The sequence below is a fragment of the Chaetodon auriga genome, chromosome 22, assembly GCF_051107435.1.
Source record: "Chaetodon auriga isolate fChaAug3 chromosome 22, fChaAug3.hap1, whole genome shotgun sequence".
NCBI lineage: Eukaryota > Metazoa > Chordata > Actinopteri > Chaetodontiformes > Chaetodontidae > Chaetodon > Chaetodon auriga.
The window spans coordinates 4,833,612-4,848,125 of NC_135095.1; the positions used below are offsets into that span (position 1 = coordinate 4,833,612).

The following is a 14,514-nucleotide window of genomic DNA, read 5'->3' on the forward strand; positions in this document are numbered from 1 at the left end:
GTTCTGGGACTTTCCCTTTGAGACAGAAAAACACTTCTGGAAGACTTGAAGCAAACAATCTTTAATGACCAGTCAGCCAGCCTGGTTTAATCCAAATATTGCCTTTTGAAAAGCTTATAATCACCTCTTTACACCAATGTGGTAGCAATGTAACATATCATGTCTGAATAAGTGAGCCATCTTCACATAAAAATCACAACTGCAAGTTTAGGTTGAACCCAGTAACATGTCTGTCAGCACCAGCATCTAAACGTGTGCGTCCGTCCACCATCTGGCCAACAACCGAGGGCCGTCTTTGGGTTGTGAGGAACTGTGGCATTATCCTGCAGTACTCTCACCAGTATTGCTGTACTCAGAGTAATCTCCCCCTTTTAGACGATTCTGTGACAAAACAAACAAATGAACAGCATGTGTGAATATAAAGACTCTGGGTTAAAGAGGCACGAATCAAAAATCAGGTTCGGAAAATAATTGATTCTTTGATTACTCTCTCTTGAATGATTCCACAAAAACAAAACTCTGTAAATGAAAAAACTTTAGGTCACTGCCTTGAGGGTAATGAAGCATGTTGTTAGCAACTCACACATGCACGCACACTCTGTTTCACTGGGCTGATGAAGGGGAACGGGAAGCATGTGAGTGAGTGGATGGGGAAGGCCAGGTGACAGGGACTGAGGGGAAAGGTGTTATTGCAGGGCAGAAGGAAGTGGCTGGAGGCTGGAGTGAGGTGAGGCAACTGGGACAGCAGAAGAGAGTCAGAGGGCATCTTGTGCACAGGAAGAGAATTGCAGCGATTGGGTTTGAGGAAGTAGAAATGTGGCTGGAGGGAGGACAGAGAGGCAGAGTGTGATATATCCAATCTTACCAAGCTGTTATTGTAAGGATGAGGCAGCATATTCTACTGACCCCCACTGAAGAGAGCGAGTGTGTCTTTGCTTTTCATTTGAAAGAGAATATGTTATTTCTTCTTTCAGGAGTTACAAAGTCTCTCTTTCAGATGAGTTCTGACTTAGCAACAAGTGCTGCAGCTCAAGGCAACACCAGCAGTATACGGCAGGTATTGGCACTTCAGAATTACAAAAAACAAAACAAACAAACAAAGAAACAGTCACTTTTTTCCAACTTTTTTCCAATTGGTTCCCGAACACACCACTCGCGTCACAGTTATATTATGTCATGGCAACATGGCGCCTATCAACAAATCATAAGTGGATACAGGGTGCCGAGCTTTCCAGCAGAAACTGACCAAGTAAATGCCTTTAAATTAAATAGCAAGTCAGTGTGCCAAAGTTAGTTTTGGGGACGAACTCAACGTGATGAAAAAGGCTCATTTCGAGTGTCATTGGAACTGAAAACATGCTAAAGTGGGTGAGCTGCAAGGATAAATGCACTTCAGTGGGGTTTGGGTGTCCAACAAGCAGCTTTCACAAGACCACATTCTGACAGAGACGGTGTTCAGCAGGCAAGTTTTGTGGTGATGGAGCTCATAGCCAAGAGGCTGAAACCTCATTCAGAAGGAGAATTTGTGAAGGAGAGTCTTGTTGCTACTGCAGAGCTGCTAGCACCAGGCAAAGTAAAATGGTTCCAAAGTGTCTCCTCAGCTCTCTGCTTTCAAATGGGAAATCATTTGAAGTGCAGCTGGAGACAGGTAACATGGTGCAAAGCCTGCTGAGTATGCCCATTGAAGGATGTTATCGAATTTGAAATAGCCCTTGATAGGAAAATGGTTGCCCTCCCTTGATTTGACTACCAGTTGTGCTATCTGTGGCTTCACCCACAATCAAGCTGAGAAACATTTTTTCCTGTCATTCTTAGTGTTCACCTGCATCTCATTGGCTCATTCAGCTACAGCTGGTAACTTTGAGTTTTTTTTTTGGAAACCACTACAGACACATGGTCAATGGATGTGCTGTATGGATTTTTGATGGCCCACTGATGTGGCTGCCCACCGGGCTTTGTCCCATTATGCCAGATGGCAGGACACCACTGAGTTAATGTCACTGATGAGAAGGGATGGTGGAGATCAGGCTAAATGAGCTGAACAATTAACACTGTGGGTTTAATTGGAGTCAGTGGTCTGACTGGTAATACAGACATATTGGAAATCAATCTGTGCACTTCCCTGTGCCCTCTCAAGTGGAGGATGTCTTTTCAGTGTGTGCAGCCATTCTTATTGGTATATGGGTGAGCTGAGGCAGGCTAGTAGTTAAGTAGTAGTTGGAAAATCATTGGTTCAAAACCTTGGTAGACTATGCAAACCACCTTCCACAAGCAAGGGCTATGTTCACTAATGTGAGCTCATGGTTGGTGTAGTAGCTGTTGACAATCTGTGCAGATTTCAGGACACACAGTTGTAATCGATGTGATCGGTGAGAGTTCTGTTGTCTGCAGTTTCGTTATTACACTGATCAAAGCTAAGTTGTTTCATAGTTTGGGTTGTTTACAGGTGTGTAGTTGAGATCAAAATAAGTGCCAAGTTCAAAGGTTTGTGTGGTCTGACCCATGAGTACTGAATACTCATATAACAATGTAGTAATGACTACTGAGTACTCATGGGACCAGAACATCTGTGGCGTCTTTTTTCTAAGAAAAATTATGTATTTACATTGGTGGTGGCTTTACCATTATTGGCACGTAATGTTTCTTAATCATGAATGGACTATGAGCAAAGCACTGATAGAGCACTCAGCTGTAGCAGTGATGTGGGGATGGTCACTACCTCATGAAACAGTGCTTTTATATATGTCGTAACAAATTGAAAATGCTCTGAAGGTTGAACAAATACTCTCCAGTGGATCAAATAGATTTACCTCCTCTTAAAAAATGTATCTCAAAAGTTGTCTTGTATGTTGGACATAGTAAGTTCTCTAACTATAGAACTCAAATAAATGAACAGTCAATATCTTTGTGTATTGTTAACGATAAAGTGACGCCTTGCATTTGATTTGTGACAGCATGAAACCTGAAAGCAAGCAAATGAGGTTGTGAAATGGTAACCAGTAGCTGTCAAAATGTTTCCAGATCACATCAAGCCACTGTTCGTTGCTTTTGCTGCCTGAATTTGGACAAAACATTTTCCCTGTTATTGAATATGACTGTCCTCTTGTGTGTGAAAATGGCCACGCTTCCTGAAAGTGCTGCATGTGACAGTCTGTACTGTCAGTCTGTGGGTCACTGCTTAGTGTTGGCACACTTTCTAAAGTGTGTTTTGATTCATTTACATTTAGTCTGAAGAAAAAGAGTTAAATAGCGTTAACAAACTAAGACAGGGAGATACATTTCATATCATCTCATGTCAGTGAAGTTGGGTTTGCAGAGACCGTGTGTTACCTTACCCAGTTACCTTCAGGTAAGTTAGCCTGCCTCCAATGCATTGATCACAGTAGCTTGGCAGATTGTTACCAACTCCTTAAACTGAATGCTAAATATATTAAATATGACATATTAACTAGACAGCTACAGAGTATCTGATTTGACTTACCATCAACATCAAGTTAGCTACTGTCATCAACACAGTTGCATGCATCATGAATGCCAAAATTAGTTTTTATTCTTATTTAATTGTAAGTTAAAAAAACAAAACAAAACAAAACTATTTTGACCGGGTTCCCTTGAAAACACCTGAAGAGTTCCTGTTTTATTAACCTGATTTCTGTTTTTCTGTTGATTTTTTTCAGGGCAACACACCTCTCAAGGACCTCCTTGACCATTCCCAGCCTGTCCCAGAGGCCATAGGACATGGGGAACCCTTCCCACTGTCAGAGATTTGGAACGCAACACCACCACCTCATGTCCAGCCGAGGAGCTGCACTTCTCTGCACTGAGTCTTGCCTCTCTCGGCCTGAAAGGAGCCCCATCTCTCTTGCAGGTAAGTGGGCTGACAGCCCGCCACACACTCCTCTCGCTAGGATTACCTAAAACATGACGCTTAGCCTTTCTTGATAGCTGCCATGCAGCCGTCTGCTGTTGTGAATAAAGCAGTGCAAGATGACAGGTAAAGCATTTTTATATCCATTTGCTTTGAGCTGTAACTTTTCCACATTTCTTAACTTGTCTGCCTCTAATTTTAGCCACAGCTCAGCTGAAGTTAGCTCACCCTTAATACATTCACTTCGGCCTACCTTTGTCCTCATCTGTGTGTGCTGATGGAAACAGTCCAAACTAGGCTGCATCACTGCTATAATATGTAAGATGGGTTTTTAAATGGAATCATACTGCATCCCTTGAACATGTCATAAGCTTCACATTAGCTGTAGTAGAGATGCATCGCTAGAGTCCTGGACCACTAAGCCCGCTCCATCCATTGCACTGCCCTCTGCTGCTTTTATAATCTCCAATTTATTCTTTTTTTTGAATCTTGAGGACGCCTGGAGGCCCAGGATGCAGCCAGGTTTTACTGTTTACGCTCGAATGTGACCTTGAGCAAAACAGTGTCTGAGGTCTGTCTTTATGAGACAGACATGGATTGGAACTCACCCTAACCTATTTAGTGTCACTCGCAGCCTGCTGTCATAAATGTCACTTTTAATGGTAGATGGTTGAAAACATTACGGCTGCATTGATTTATCCAGGCATTTTTTCCCTTCCGAAAGAATCAATAGTATTTATATACTATGTAAATTCTACACAGACAGATCTAAATGTTAGAATGAAACTTTAAGCCTCTATAGGGATATAGTGATCTAATAGAAGAGTTAAGAAAATCTCAACTGTAAAGTGAGTTCCCCTTCAATCGTTATACACAATACAGAACCTCAGAGCTGGAATAGATTATATCCAACTTCTCCCACAGCCATGTTCCTTAAAGTTGAATTTTGGCTTAGCACGTCTCTGCAGTTGTGCTTCTTTTAGGGGCTTAGTTACATTTTTGCGTTACTTTTCCTTAACATTAAACTTACAGTATGTCACACTTCAGAAAGAGATAAGAATTCCAAAACAAAGCAAACTACAGGAATGCACTTTGTTTCATCCCCTTTTCATGTATGCATTTCCATCCGCAAACAATATACAGCTAATTCTTTCAGCATTTTATTGAATCTGACTAAAGCTATAAATAACATGTAATTAGCCTAGCTTAGCATAAATACTGGCAGGAGGAAGCAGCTATGTATAGCTCACATACTGACACATTATAACCCTGTTTAATCCATTCACAAACAGAAATGTGCAAAACATTATTTAGGATTTGAATCACTTAAACATTTGACAGTCAAGGGCAGCCAATCACAGCCCACCTTGAAAGAAGGGAACTCAGTAATAGTTGACCACTTTTGACTCACGGTTTGTGCCACATTGTTCGTGCAGAGGTGTTTCTGATGTCAGTACACTGGTCGCAGCATCCTTCCTCTGACTTGTCGCTCATGATCTGGCAAAGGTTCACAATGAAGATTGACATTTACCTCCTGAGAGAGGGCACCCTTGAGCCCACAATATATTAAAAGGACCTGACACCTGGAATCACACACAGTGCAAACTTGGTGACACAAAACTGTCAAATCAGTGGAGGCCATCATTTTTAGTTATTTCCACTGAGGCACTTTGAAATCCATTTTTCTTTGTAAAAATTAAAACACGAGGAGGCCCGGAGGCTGGATTAGTGGAGACATTACACAATATGATTTATCACAGATAAATAGTATGGATGGAAAATAAACCTGTTTATATCTGAGAGGTGTTCTCTATTAAATTCCCTCCTCAGTTTGAATGGGGATGATAATGCTTCATATGCTCCCCCCGCAATGCGATGTGATTTGATTCCGCTCACAAGAAGAAAACAATTTGGTGCAATTTGGCGTCGAGTCGGCCGACCAGCTGCTAGTTAGGGTTCACGTGTGTGACACATGGGGAATGGAGAGAGTTGAAAGCCTGCAGGAGGCTGAGCTCAGTGCATTCAGCCTAACGCTGCACTAAAATGGATCATCAGCTGAGGGGCCCATTTCTCAACACATTAGCTCAACACGGTCTCCACACTGAATACCAAATACCAGCAGCTGCACTGAAGTCTGCTTTCACTTCGCCGGTTTTATATTATATATGATCTAGAGCTGGGTGGGAATATTTGACTTAACTTTTGACCGATTTTTGCTCTTCAGATATCCATTTTTTTTGGTTTCGTTTTTGCGCTAAATGTGACCTATCAGTAAATGATCAGTGAAATGTGTAAATGATAATCTCAGCCTGGGCGCCTGACGTCCCTCTCACTCACAGCAGTGAACGTCACAGTTCAGTTCACCTCGGCTGTTAAATGGAAGACAAAATGCCAAACACCTCAGCTGTGAGGGAACACTTTAAATTAGGCCTGGCCTGAATGCTTAATGCTCTGAAGCTTTAACCATTAGCAATGCAATCGAAATCCAAATCAAGATTCGAATGCTGTGGTTTGGGGATTTTTCTTCTTTTTCCTTTTTTTTTTAATATTTTGAAGAGGAAGGAAATGTTGCCTCGGCTGCACCGAGAAAGAGGCAAAACACTGATAAAGAGTGAGAAATGGAGCTCCTCTGTGGCGTTTGATTAGTCTCAAAAACACACACTTCAACACCAGGCGTACGCTCGTACTGCAAGTACACAGAACAGTAGACTGAAATATCTCTACAGCTACTGCTTGAGCTGCCTTTGGCTTTGGTGATCCCCTGACTTTTCCTGTAGAGCCACCGTCAGCTCAAAATTTTGTTTAAGTTTTTGTGTCCAATGCTTTGGTTTATACCAAATACCTGCAAAACCAATGACATCCCCATCAGCCTCAGCTGTACTTTAGTGCTGATTAGCAAATGTTAGCATGCTGACACCCTAAAGTAAAATGTTGAACATATATATATATATATATATTTATATCTGCTAAACACTTCCATCTTAGCATTATCATACTGTTATCAGCATGTTAGCCTGTTATCATGCTGATGGCATTTAGCTCAAGGTACTGCTTGCAATTCCCAACAACCTCAGACACTCAGCACTCACAGTAGCAGCTGTAGTATTAAGCCATAGATCATGGATGTATTCGGAGTAAGTTACAACCCAGCCCATCTTCTGTATAGGTACACATGTGCTCAAAATATACATGTTTTATTGTCACACACAATGAAAAGGAGAAATTTAAAGAACTGTACTGATAGACTACACTGTAGCAGTTAATGTGTCCATTTTGCACCATCTTAGAGCAAAGGGAGCTGGGCTTTTTTAAAGTCAGACTTTTTTTTTTTTTTTATTATGGTGATTCAGTGTGAGGGAATGTTTTAAACAACTTCTGCAGTCAATTGTCTGCTCCTCTCTTCCCTTCCCTCTGTTTCTCATGCTGTCTTCAGCCACATCACTCGCAGCAGTTGATGGCTGAATGGACCCGACTGCTCAATCACACCGTAAAGTCACTCAATCACGTCTTCTTTTCAAGCTCTGCAGAAGTCAAAACATCTCTATTCTGAACCATTTTACATACTCTGTCACCCAGTGCCCTGCCTACAGTATATCCAGAATCACAGAAACGACTTATTCTCCTGCTTCGTCTCATCTAAACTGCTACAATATTAATATTAAATGGAGGCATTTATTTTCTGCTACAGCTTCTGTGTGTGTGTGTGTGTGTGTGTGTGTAGGAAAAAACACTACACTAAACAATATTCATCCAAAACCTTCACCTCTGCCAATAATATTGTTTTCATCTCATGTTGCTGCTACAGTAAGTACATGTATGTACATGAGCAGTGCGGCTACAATGAGCTTGCTAACAATGAGTTAGCAAAGTAACTCTCTGTTACTTCAGAGGTTTGGGAATCTGCTTGCTGTGAGTTTGATAGAGGGTTGATATTACTTCAGTGGACAGACTGATGGCACGGAGCTGGAGGGGTGGGGACTCTCATTAATGAGAAAAGTAGGTAGGTGGTAGGTAGGTAGACAGGCAGGTGGCATCCAATTTAAGTCAAGCATTTATTGGTTGCTTTCTGGATGTAAAAAGAAAAAAGAAGTTCAACATAACTAAAAATGCTTCTGAAATATAAAACCGACCCTAGCTTTAAATGTTGTAACTTATTTTGATCATAAACACGGCACTTGCTTGGTGAGCGACATGGTTAGATGCAGTGAATACGGACCACACGGTGCACTGAAAGGATGCATTGAAACACTGAATGTGGGTGTACCGGGGTACTTCTCACAGTTACACCTCTGTTCCCTTAATAGATGGCCACCGATTTTAAAGAGCAGCTAGAGTCATGAGTCTCAGGGCTCTCTGGGCCTCAGGGATGGGGATGGAGTGGGGTGGGTGATAGATCCCTGAACTCCCTGAGGCTTTGTGGAGCCTCAAGTTACTCCATCAGCGTGTGTCCCCCAGGACAGTTGCATCCTTTGGGGCTAAGACATGCTGGATGTATCTGCAACCTTGGACCATCAGGCTTGGGCTGTCAAAGAGGTATGATTTCACAACTAGCTTGATAGAAAGAGGAAAAAAAGCTTAGCTGAAGTTGTGCATTTTTGTCCCTAGTTTGTATCTTCAAAATGTTACTGTACGTCTGGGAAAGAATCAGAATTTTCCATCTGCAGATGCTTTTTCTTCTCCTAGTTTGCCGTTGATGGGTTGACAGGACCTCATGATAGGGTGCCCTGTCCTCTCAATTAAAACAACAAAGTTATGGCGTGTACGTAAAAAACAAACTCAACACAGAGAGATGAACGGAGAGAGAACAAAGCATGAAACATTCCACCTACAGTAGACTTTTTAATAACCTCATTTAAATGCAGGACTGCATCCTGGAGGATTTATGAGTTTGCTCCTGATGCCTCATACCTGCTCAGGAGTCTGTAAAAAGTGGGGCTGTTTACCAATAAACAGGATGTAACTGTGCCTCGTGTTATTTAGGGTCGTGGTAGAGAGACAAGAGGGAAACAGAGCACTAAGTTACAGAGACAAAGGACGGAGAGGGAGAGAGTGGATGGTAAATAAATTGGAAGGTGGCAGGATATTGTTTGTAGAACCCTTGAGACCAGAAGAACTGTGGAGTGATAGACACCTTCACCTTTGTGCTGACACTTGATCCTTATGAGAACTGTAAGCACAAGCATACAAACAGAATTCATTCACAAAGTGATCTGGACCTGTCATGACTCTACTACTAAATCTTGCTGACTCATAACTTTCCCAAGATAGTACAATGTGTTTCTATCTGACCCACAACTTGTCTTGATGCTGCATGCTGCTGAAGTGCTAAGAGAGGTGGTGTAGTAGGAGGAGAAGAAGGTGAAGGACTCCTAACAACCAGCACAAGCCCAAGACAGGCTGTATGGTCTCACACACCCCTGTCGAGCTCCCAAATCATGGGTGTGCACTCTCACTGGTGACATTTAAATGTCAGATGCTTTACATCTATTAATACAAGAGGGAGGAGAGGAGATAGCAATAGAAGTCCCATCTGAAACTCCATTGCTAAAACGAGCTACTCAGTAGTAAATCCCTGCATTTGTCTCAGTTCCTTCCTGCTTGTGTGTTATGATGTGCACATATCCATGCTGTGCTGAAACGTGAAAACCATAAAATTCTCATTAATGTCGTACAGTTTTGTGATATTACCAATCAAGCTCAGCAACACGTGCACGAATGGAGCCACAAATCAATCCAGCATTCAACAGCAAATGAACTTAATTTCCCTCTTCATCACTGGCACCGTTTCAGTGAATGTGACACCGTAAAAGGAATCAGGCACACACTGGGGTTGCTTTGTCCCTGATTTCTTCATTGTTTGTTTTTATTTAGTTATTTGAGTATCATGGATTTGTTTCAGTGCATTACCCCAACCTTCAGCACCTTTATTGCTGGCAGATGTTGCAACAGCTCAGCTATGAAAGATAAGGTCATCATTTTATATTGTTTTTTCTTAAACATGTTAAATGTGTAAATATGACCCCTGACAGCCAGATGACGGTTCTGTACATTTGCACTTTGCACTTTTGATGAAAATATACACATACTGTTGATTTACTTAGATTAAAAACTAATGGTTAAAATCGAACAAAGGCCAAAGTATCCTGACTTTTAGTCCTGAGTTTGAATCAGGCCCCAATCTGCTGAACCCATAATGCAATTCAACAGTACCAAATTCCAGGGCTTTTTGATTAAGCTTAAGCTCAACTACTTTCAACTTTGGAAAGCTCTCTTCAAAGCCTCAGAAGATATTACACTTTGTCCACAGGCAGAGTAGGACTCATCATTACAAGTAAACTGGACTTCATGTGTGAATGGCCCCTTTAAAATTTGGAAGCTTTGTAGTGAATGGGAAGACTTTTTAAATGAAATTAGGAAATTACAGCAGATTTTTAAAGTATCCAACCAAATGAAGTCCACAAGAGAGCTTTGAAGCAGCCTCTGGGACTGAAAAATAACCCAAAACTGCAGTTCCTTGAATGACCAGGCTGGGTGCAAAAAAGAGACCTCCATATCAAAATGCCCAACTTCACAGCAGGAATAAATGTTTACATGTTTAAAGCCTGGTTCAAAAAGTGGTTTGGGTCTCTATAGCTAATTTCCTCATTTATGAGAAGTATACAGGGGTTGGAGTTTTATAGAACTTCCATGTTTAAATTATATAAAGGCTTAACGTTATGCAAAACTATGGACATAGCCACTTTGATATTAGATATTGAGCATCACTCTTGCTTGAGCTCCATGTCCACCACTTTAGCATGTGAAGGAAACCAATGCTTGCTTAAATGTAGTTGCTAAGCTATGATTGGACAGTTGTTTAGTGAATGGTTAATTGACCAAACCTTGGTTGATCGAACCTTGTGTGCAACAATTCTTCTGGACATTTTTAACATGTTTGGAAAGGCTTTCTTTGTTCTTCTTTTACCCACACATTCACAAAAAAGTCAGATGAAATTGCTTCCATTAACATTTATTAAAACAGTAGAAAGTATCAGGTGGAGGTTATACATGTTTGAGATTGTTAAAAATGATCAATTGTCCTCAGGGTACGTTTTAGTGCATTAGGTCACTCTTACTCTTATTTTTATTGTTATTTATCGTTAAAGGTTCACAGTCCAACACAACCAAATTAAAAAAAAAAAAAAAAATCCTTATCTAATTTAGAGTATTTTCTTAATCTTTACCATTGTAGCTACTCTGCTGTGATGTACATATCTTTAAAAAGAGATTTATTCATAAAGATTTATTTTTACACTCTGATTGAGTCATGCGATTCATCTAAAAATCAAATTTCAATCAATATTTTTTTCTTGAAGCCTTCATTATCACTGTAGGCAAAATAAGTAGTAGCCTCATAACAAGGAGATGAATGAATAGTTGTACCGTAGCTTTTACACTGACAGAAAAATCAAATGCCAGTCATATGTGCACTGTGCACTGAATATCCTGAAGAAAGAATAGAACATTACAGAGATGACAGCCAAAACACCACTCCCCGAAAAAATGGATTCTTCCACAACAAACAGACAGCGGTGCACACTGAGCACCTGCCATGCAGGTAGCATTATTGTGTGCACTTCAAGATCGAACCAGAGGTGGTCACGATCCAAAGATTGCCCAGGTCATAGGACACGTGGCGGGCTGACATACACACTGAGATGACAGACCAGTCTGTGCCTACTCTCCAACTACTTTGGATGCCAATTCTGTTGAGAAAGAAGGCAGAGAAATATATTTAACAATCATCTTAACAACTCCATTAGAGGCACTTTGCATAAGGTTCATGAAGGTTTCCCTTTGAGATTATTTTTTTTTACAGAAAATTCTGTTTTGGTCCTGATTTCTTCAGTGCATATAGTCATGTCTATATGTAATGAGTAAGTACAATAATTAGTGGCCACACTTTTAAGCTAATGCCTTATATCACACGCTGAAGCAATAAAGTTGGATGGATGATTACTGTAATTTTAACATCATGTTGACTTATACTTTTCTTGTATTGCACATGCATGCAAGATTTAATGCCCTTAAAGACATAGTATTAAAGGACCAGTGTGTTACCCATGTTACTGCTTTACCTTTGGTAGACCTTGCTGTCCAGTCCCACTCCAAAAACAGTTCCATCAGTCCCCACTTCAATCATGGTCATGTTTATCCCAGGCAGAAGTATCCAGTTACTGGTGGCACAGGTGGTTTCATTCATTCCCTGACATAAGAAGCATACATGGAGTTGTTGTTGATCAGTGAGTGAGTATGGTTCATGTGTCCTAAAAGTAATACCAACACCACCAAGAGCTAAAAGACATGAGATTTCAGAAGCACTGCAGTGTCCAACCTGTGTGAAGTAGACCTGATAACTCGAGTCAACTCCCCAGCATCCGTATGGGCCGCAGCTGTAGTACCGCATGGTCCGTGGTAGGGACTCCCAACTCACGTTGCCCACTCCACTGTGGGCTGAGGCGATGGTACTTGTCAGACAGTAGGTGTTGTCGGAGGAATCAACTCCTACAACCTGACCATTACCTCCAGCATCCACCTGGCGAATAGACTTATCTGAGGACAAATCCAACACAGAGGCATGCATCATTTAATCAGCAAGCAGTAGCTGTTTACTGTGTGGACTGAAAATGGGGAAAATGTGTATTTCAGACAACTTCTACCTAGTAGGAGAACTTAACTGCACTAGGTTTCTCATATTATGCAGTAAATTTAACAAGAACAACATTAATGAAGCTTACCACCGGACTGATGAAAGAGGCCAGCTGACCATTTGAAGACTTGGTCTGTGGTGCTAACTGCCCACAGTCCTGCAGGTCCAACTGAGCAATGCTTGAATCTGTAATAGGTCATATGGTACCAATGTGTTCTCAGCAGGATATACACATAGTTGTACCTGTTTATTGCAACGACCATTCCCTGACCCGCGTCAATCTGTAGGGCATAGCTCAGCCGTGGACCGTCAGTGCAGTTCCAGGCTATTGTCAGGAGAAAATCATTATTTATGTGAGTGGCACACGTATGTATATCCATTTAAAGAAAAACAATCAAATCTAATTTCACTTGATGCTGCAATTCACCTTGTTATAAAAGTGACCTACCTTGACTGACAGCCAGGGAACACAGCACCAGCAAGACGCCTGCAACAACTTTCATGTTGTCTCTGTGTTTGTCAGCAGTGAACCTCGGGATGTACCTCTGTGTCTGTGTGAAGCTGCTGCCTACATCCCATCAGGTTCGTTTTGCTTTTATACTGTGAGCCATGGGTCTGGACCGTGCCAAGCCAAATCTGGTTCTACAGGTTGTTTGGGGAAGTAGGAAATTTTTGTTTATTTACTGTAACCTTTCATTTAAAAAATGCACTTGTGGTTTGGTGGCTTTTGTCAGGTAGGCCCTCCCATTTTGGACCAGATGAAGGGTGGTGACCTCTGAGATGAAAAGCACAGATGAGATGGGAGGATGTTGTAAATGTTGTTTGGGGCATTAACTTCTGTAGCCATCACACATCAGAACTTGTCAGTGCAGTCAGACTGTCAACTCAAACTTCTGCAAATCATCACAGTTTTAAGATAATCTCACAACGAAAAACATAAGATAATATCTTGTAGATTGTCAATCCTGCATTTTAAAAATACTTCATTGTGGCTATCACCACTCCCATACTCACGAATATCACGGGGCCACTTAACATTGCCATGAGGCCCATGGACAGAGCTTGACAGAGTTTTTTTTAGTACAGATTTATGCTATATTGTTTGTATTGTATCTATAATGTTCGTATTTTCAAACATTGTGCTTCACTTTTACAGGATCTGAGGATATGAAGAATATAGGATGTGAAGTTAGCAAATGTAATGGTATCTAATACAAATTTGGCTGGAGCTGCTTCAGACTGAACTTCCAGAGTACAAACAAAGAGCAGTACTGAGCTGCTATCATTACTCTAAATTCTGATTTGCATCTTGGCTCCGAGATCGACATATCCACAAACAGTAGATGTGTCCTGAACAGGTCCTGAACAGGTAGTTTTCTAATGTAACCAGCAATCCTACAAAATCATGTAGAAAGCTAATAACATGGCCAGTGCCTTTGGATGTAATGCTTGGTTAGGACTGTGGGCTGTAAGCCAGTTAGCCAGACATGCTAATTATTACAGCTTAAGTTAGAGCACATAAAGACTAAATTTAATCCATTCCTACAAAAGTGAAACCACCCTCCAAACTCTTGAGATAGTGAGTATCGCTCATCTTAGAGCATCACGAACATCACATCAACATTTAGAGAGAACTAAAGCTTGACAGGCCCGCTGTTGCCTGGTTGCAGTTATTTAGCAATGATTGGACAGTTACTGTTTGGAGGAGGGTTTTAGTGAAGGGATAGCCAAAACTGGTTCAACAGGCTGTTTGAGGAAGTAGGAATTTTTAATTTATTTATTGTAACCTTTCATTTTCATTTCAGAACGTGCACTCATGGTTTTTCATGTTGGTAAGGATATTAACTTATGAAGCCATCACACACCAGAACTTGTTGCTGCAGTCGGACTGTCACCTCAAGCCTCTGCAAATCATCACAGTGTTAAGAAAATCTCACAACTCATAACCTAATTAAGA

The 14,514-nt window shown here is 41.1% G+C and overlaps 1 protein-coding gene across 1 annotated transcript; it reads right to left on the reverse strand.

Annotated features, from left to right (window-relative positions):
• Window positions 1-11,348: 11,348 nt before the first annotated feature.
• Window positions 11,349-13,106, reverse strand: LOC143315059 (fish-egg lectin-like). The gene is made up of 5 exons (XM_076722498.1): window positions 13,006-13,106; window positions 12,646-12,882; window positions 12,243-12,460; window positions 11,986-12,113; window positions 11,349-11,613 (listed from the first exon to the last, which is right to left on the reverse strand). Exons 1-5 carry the CDS (start codon window positions 13,058-13,060, stop codon window positions 11,472-11,474), a joined length of 780 nt encoding a protein of 259 aa, XP_076578613.1. The 5' UTR covers window positions 13,061-13,106; the 3' UTR covers window positions 11,349-11,471.
• Window positions 13,107-14,514: the final 1,408 nt, after the last annotated feature.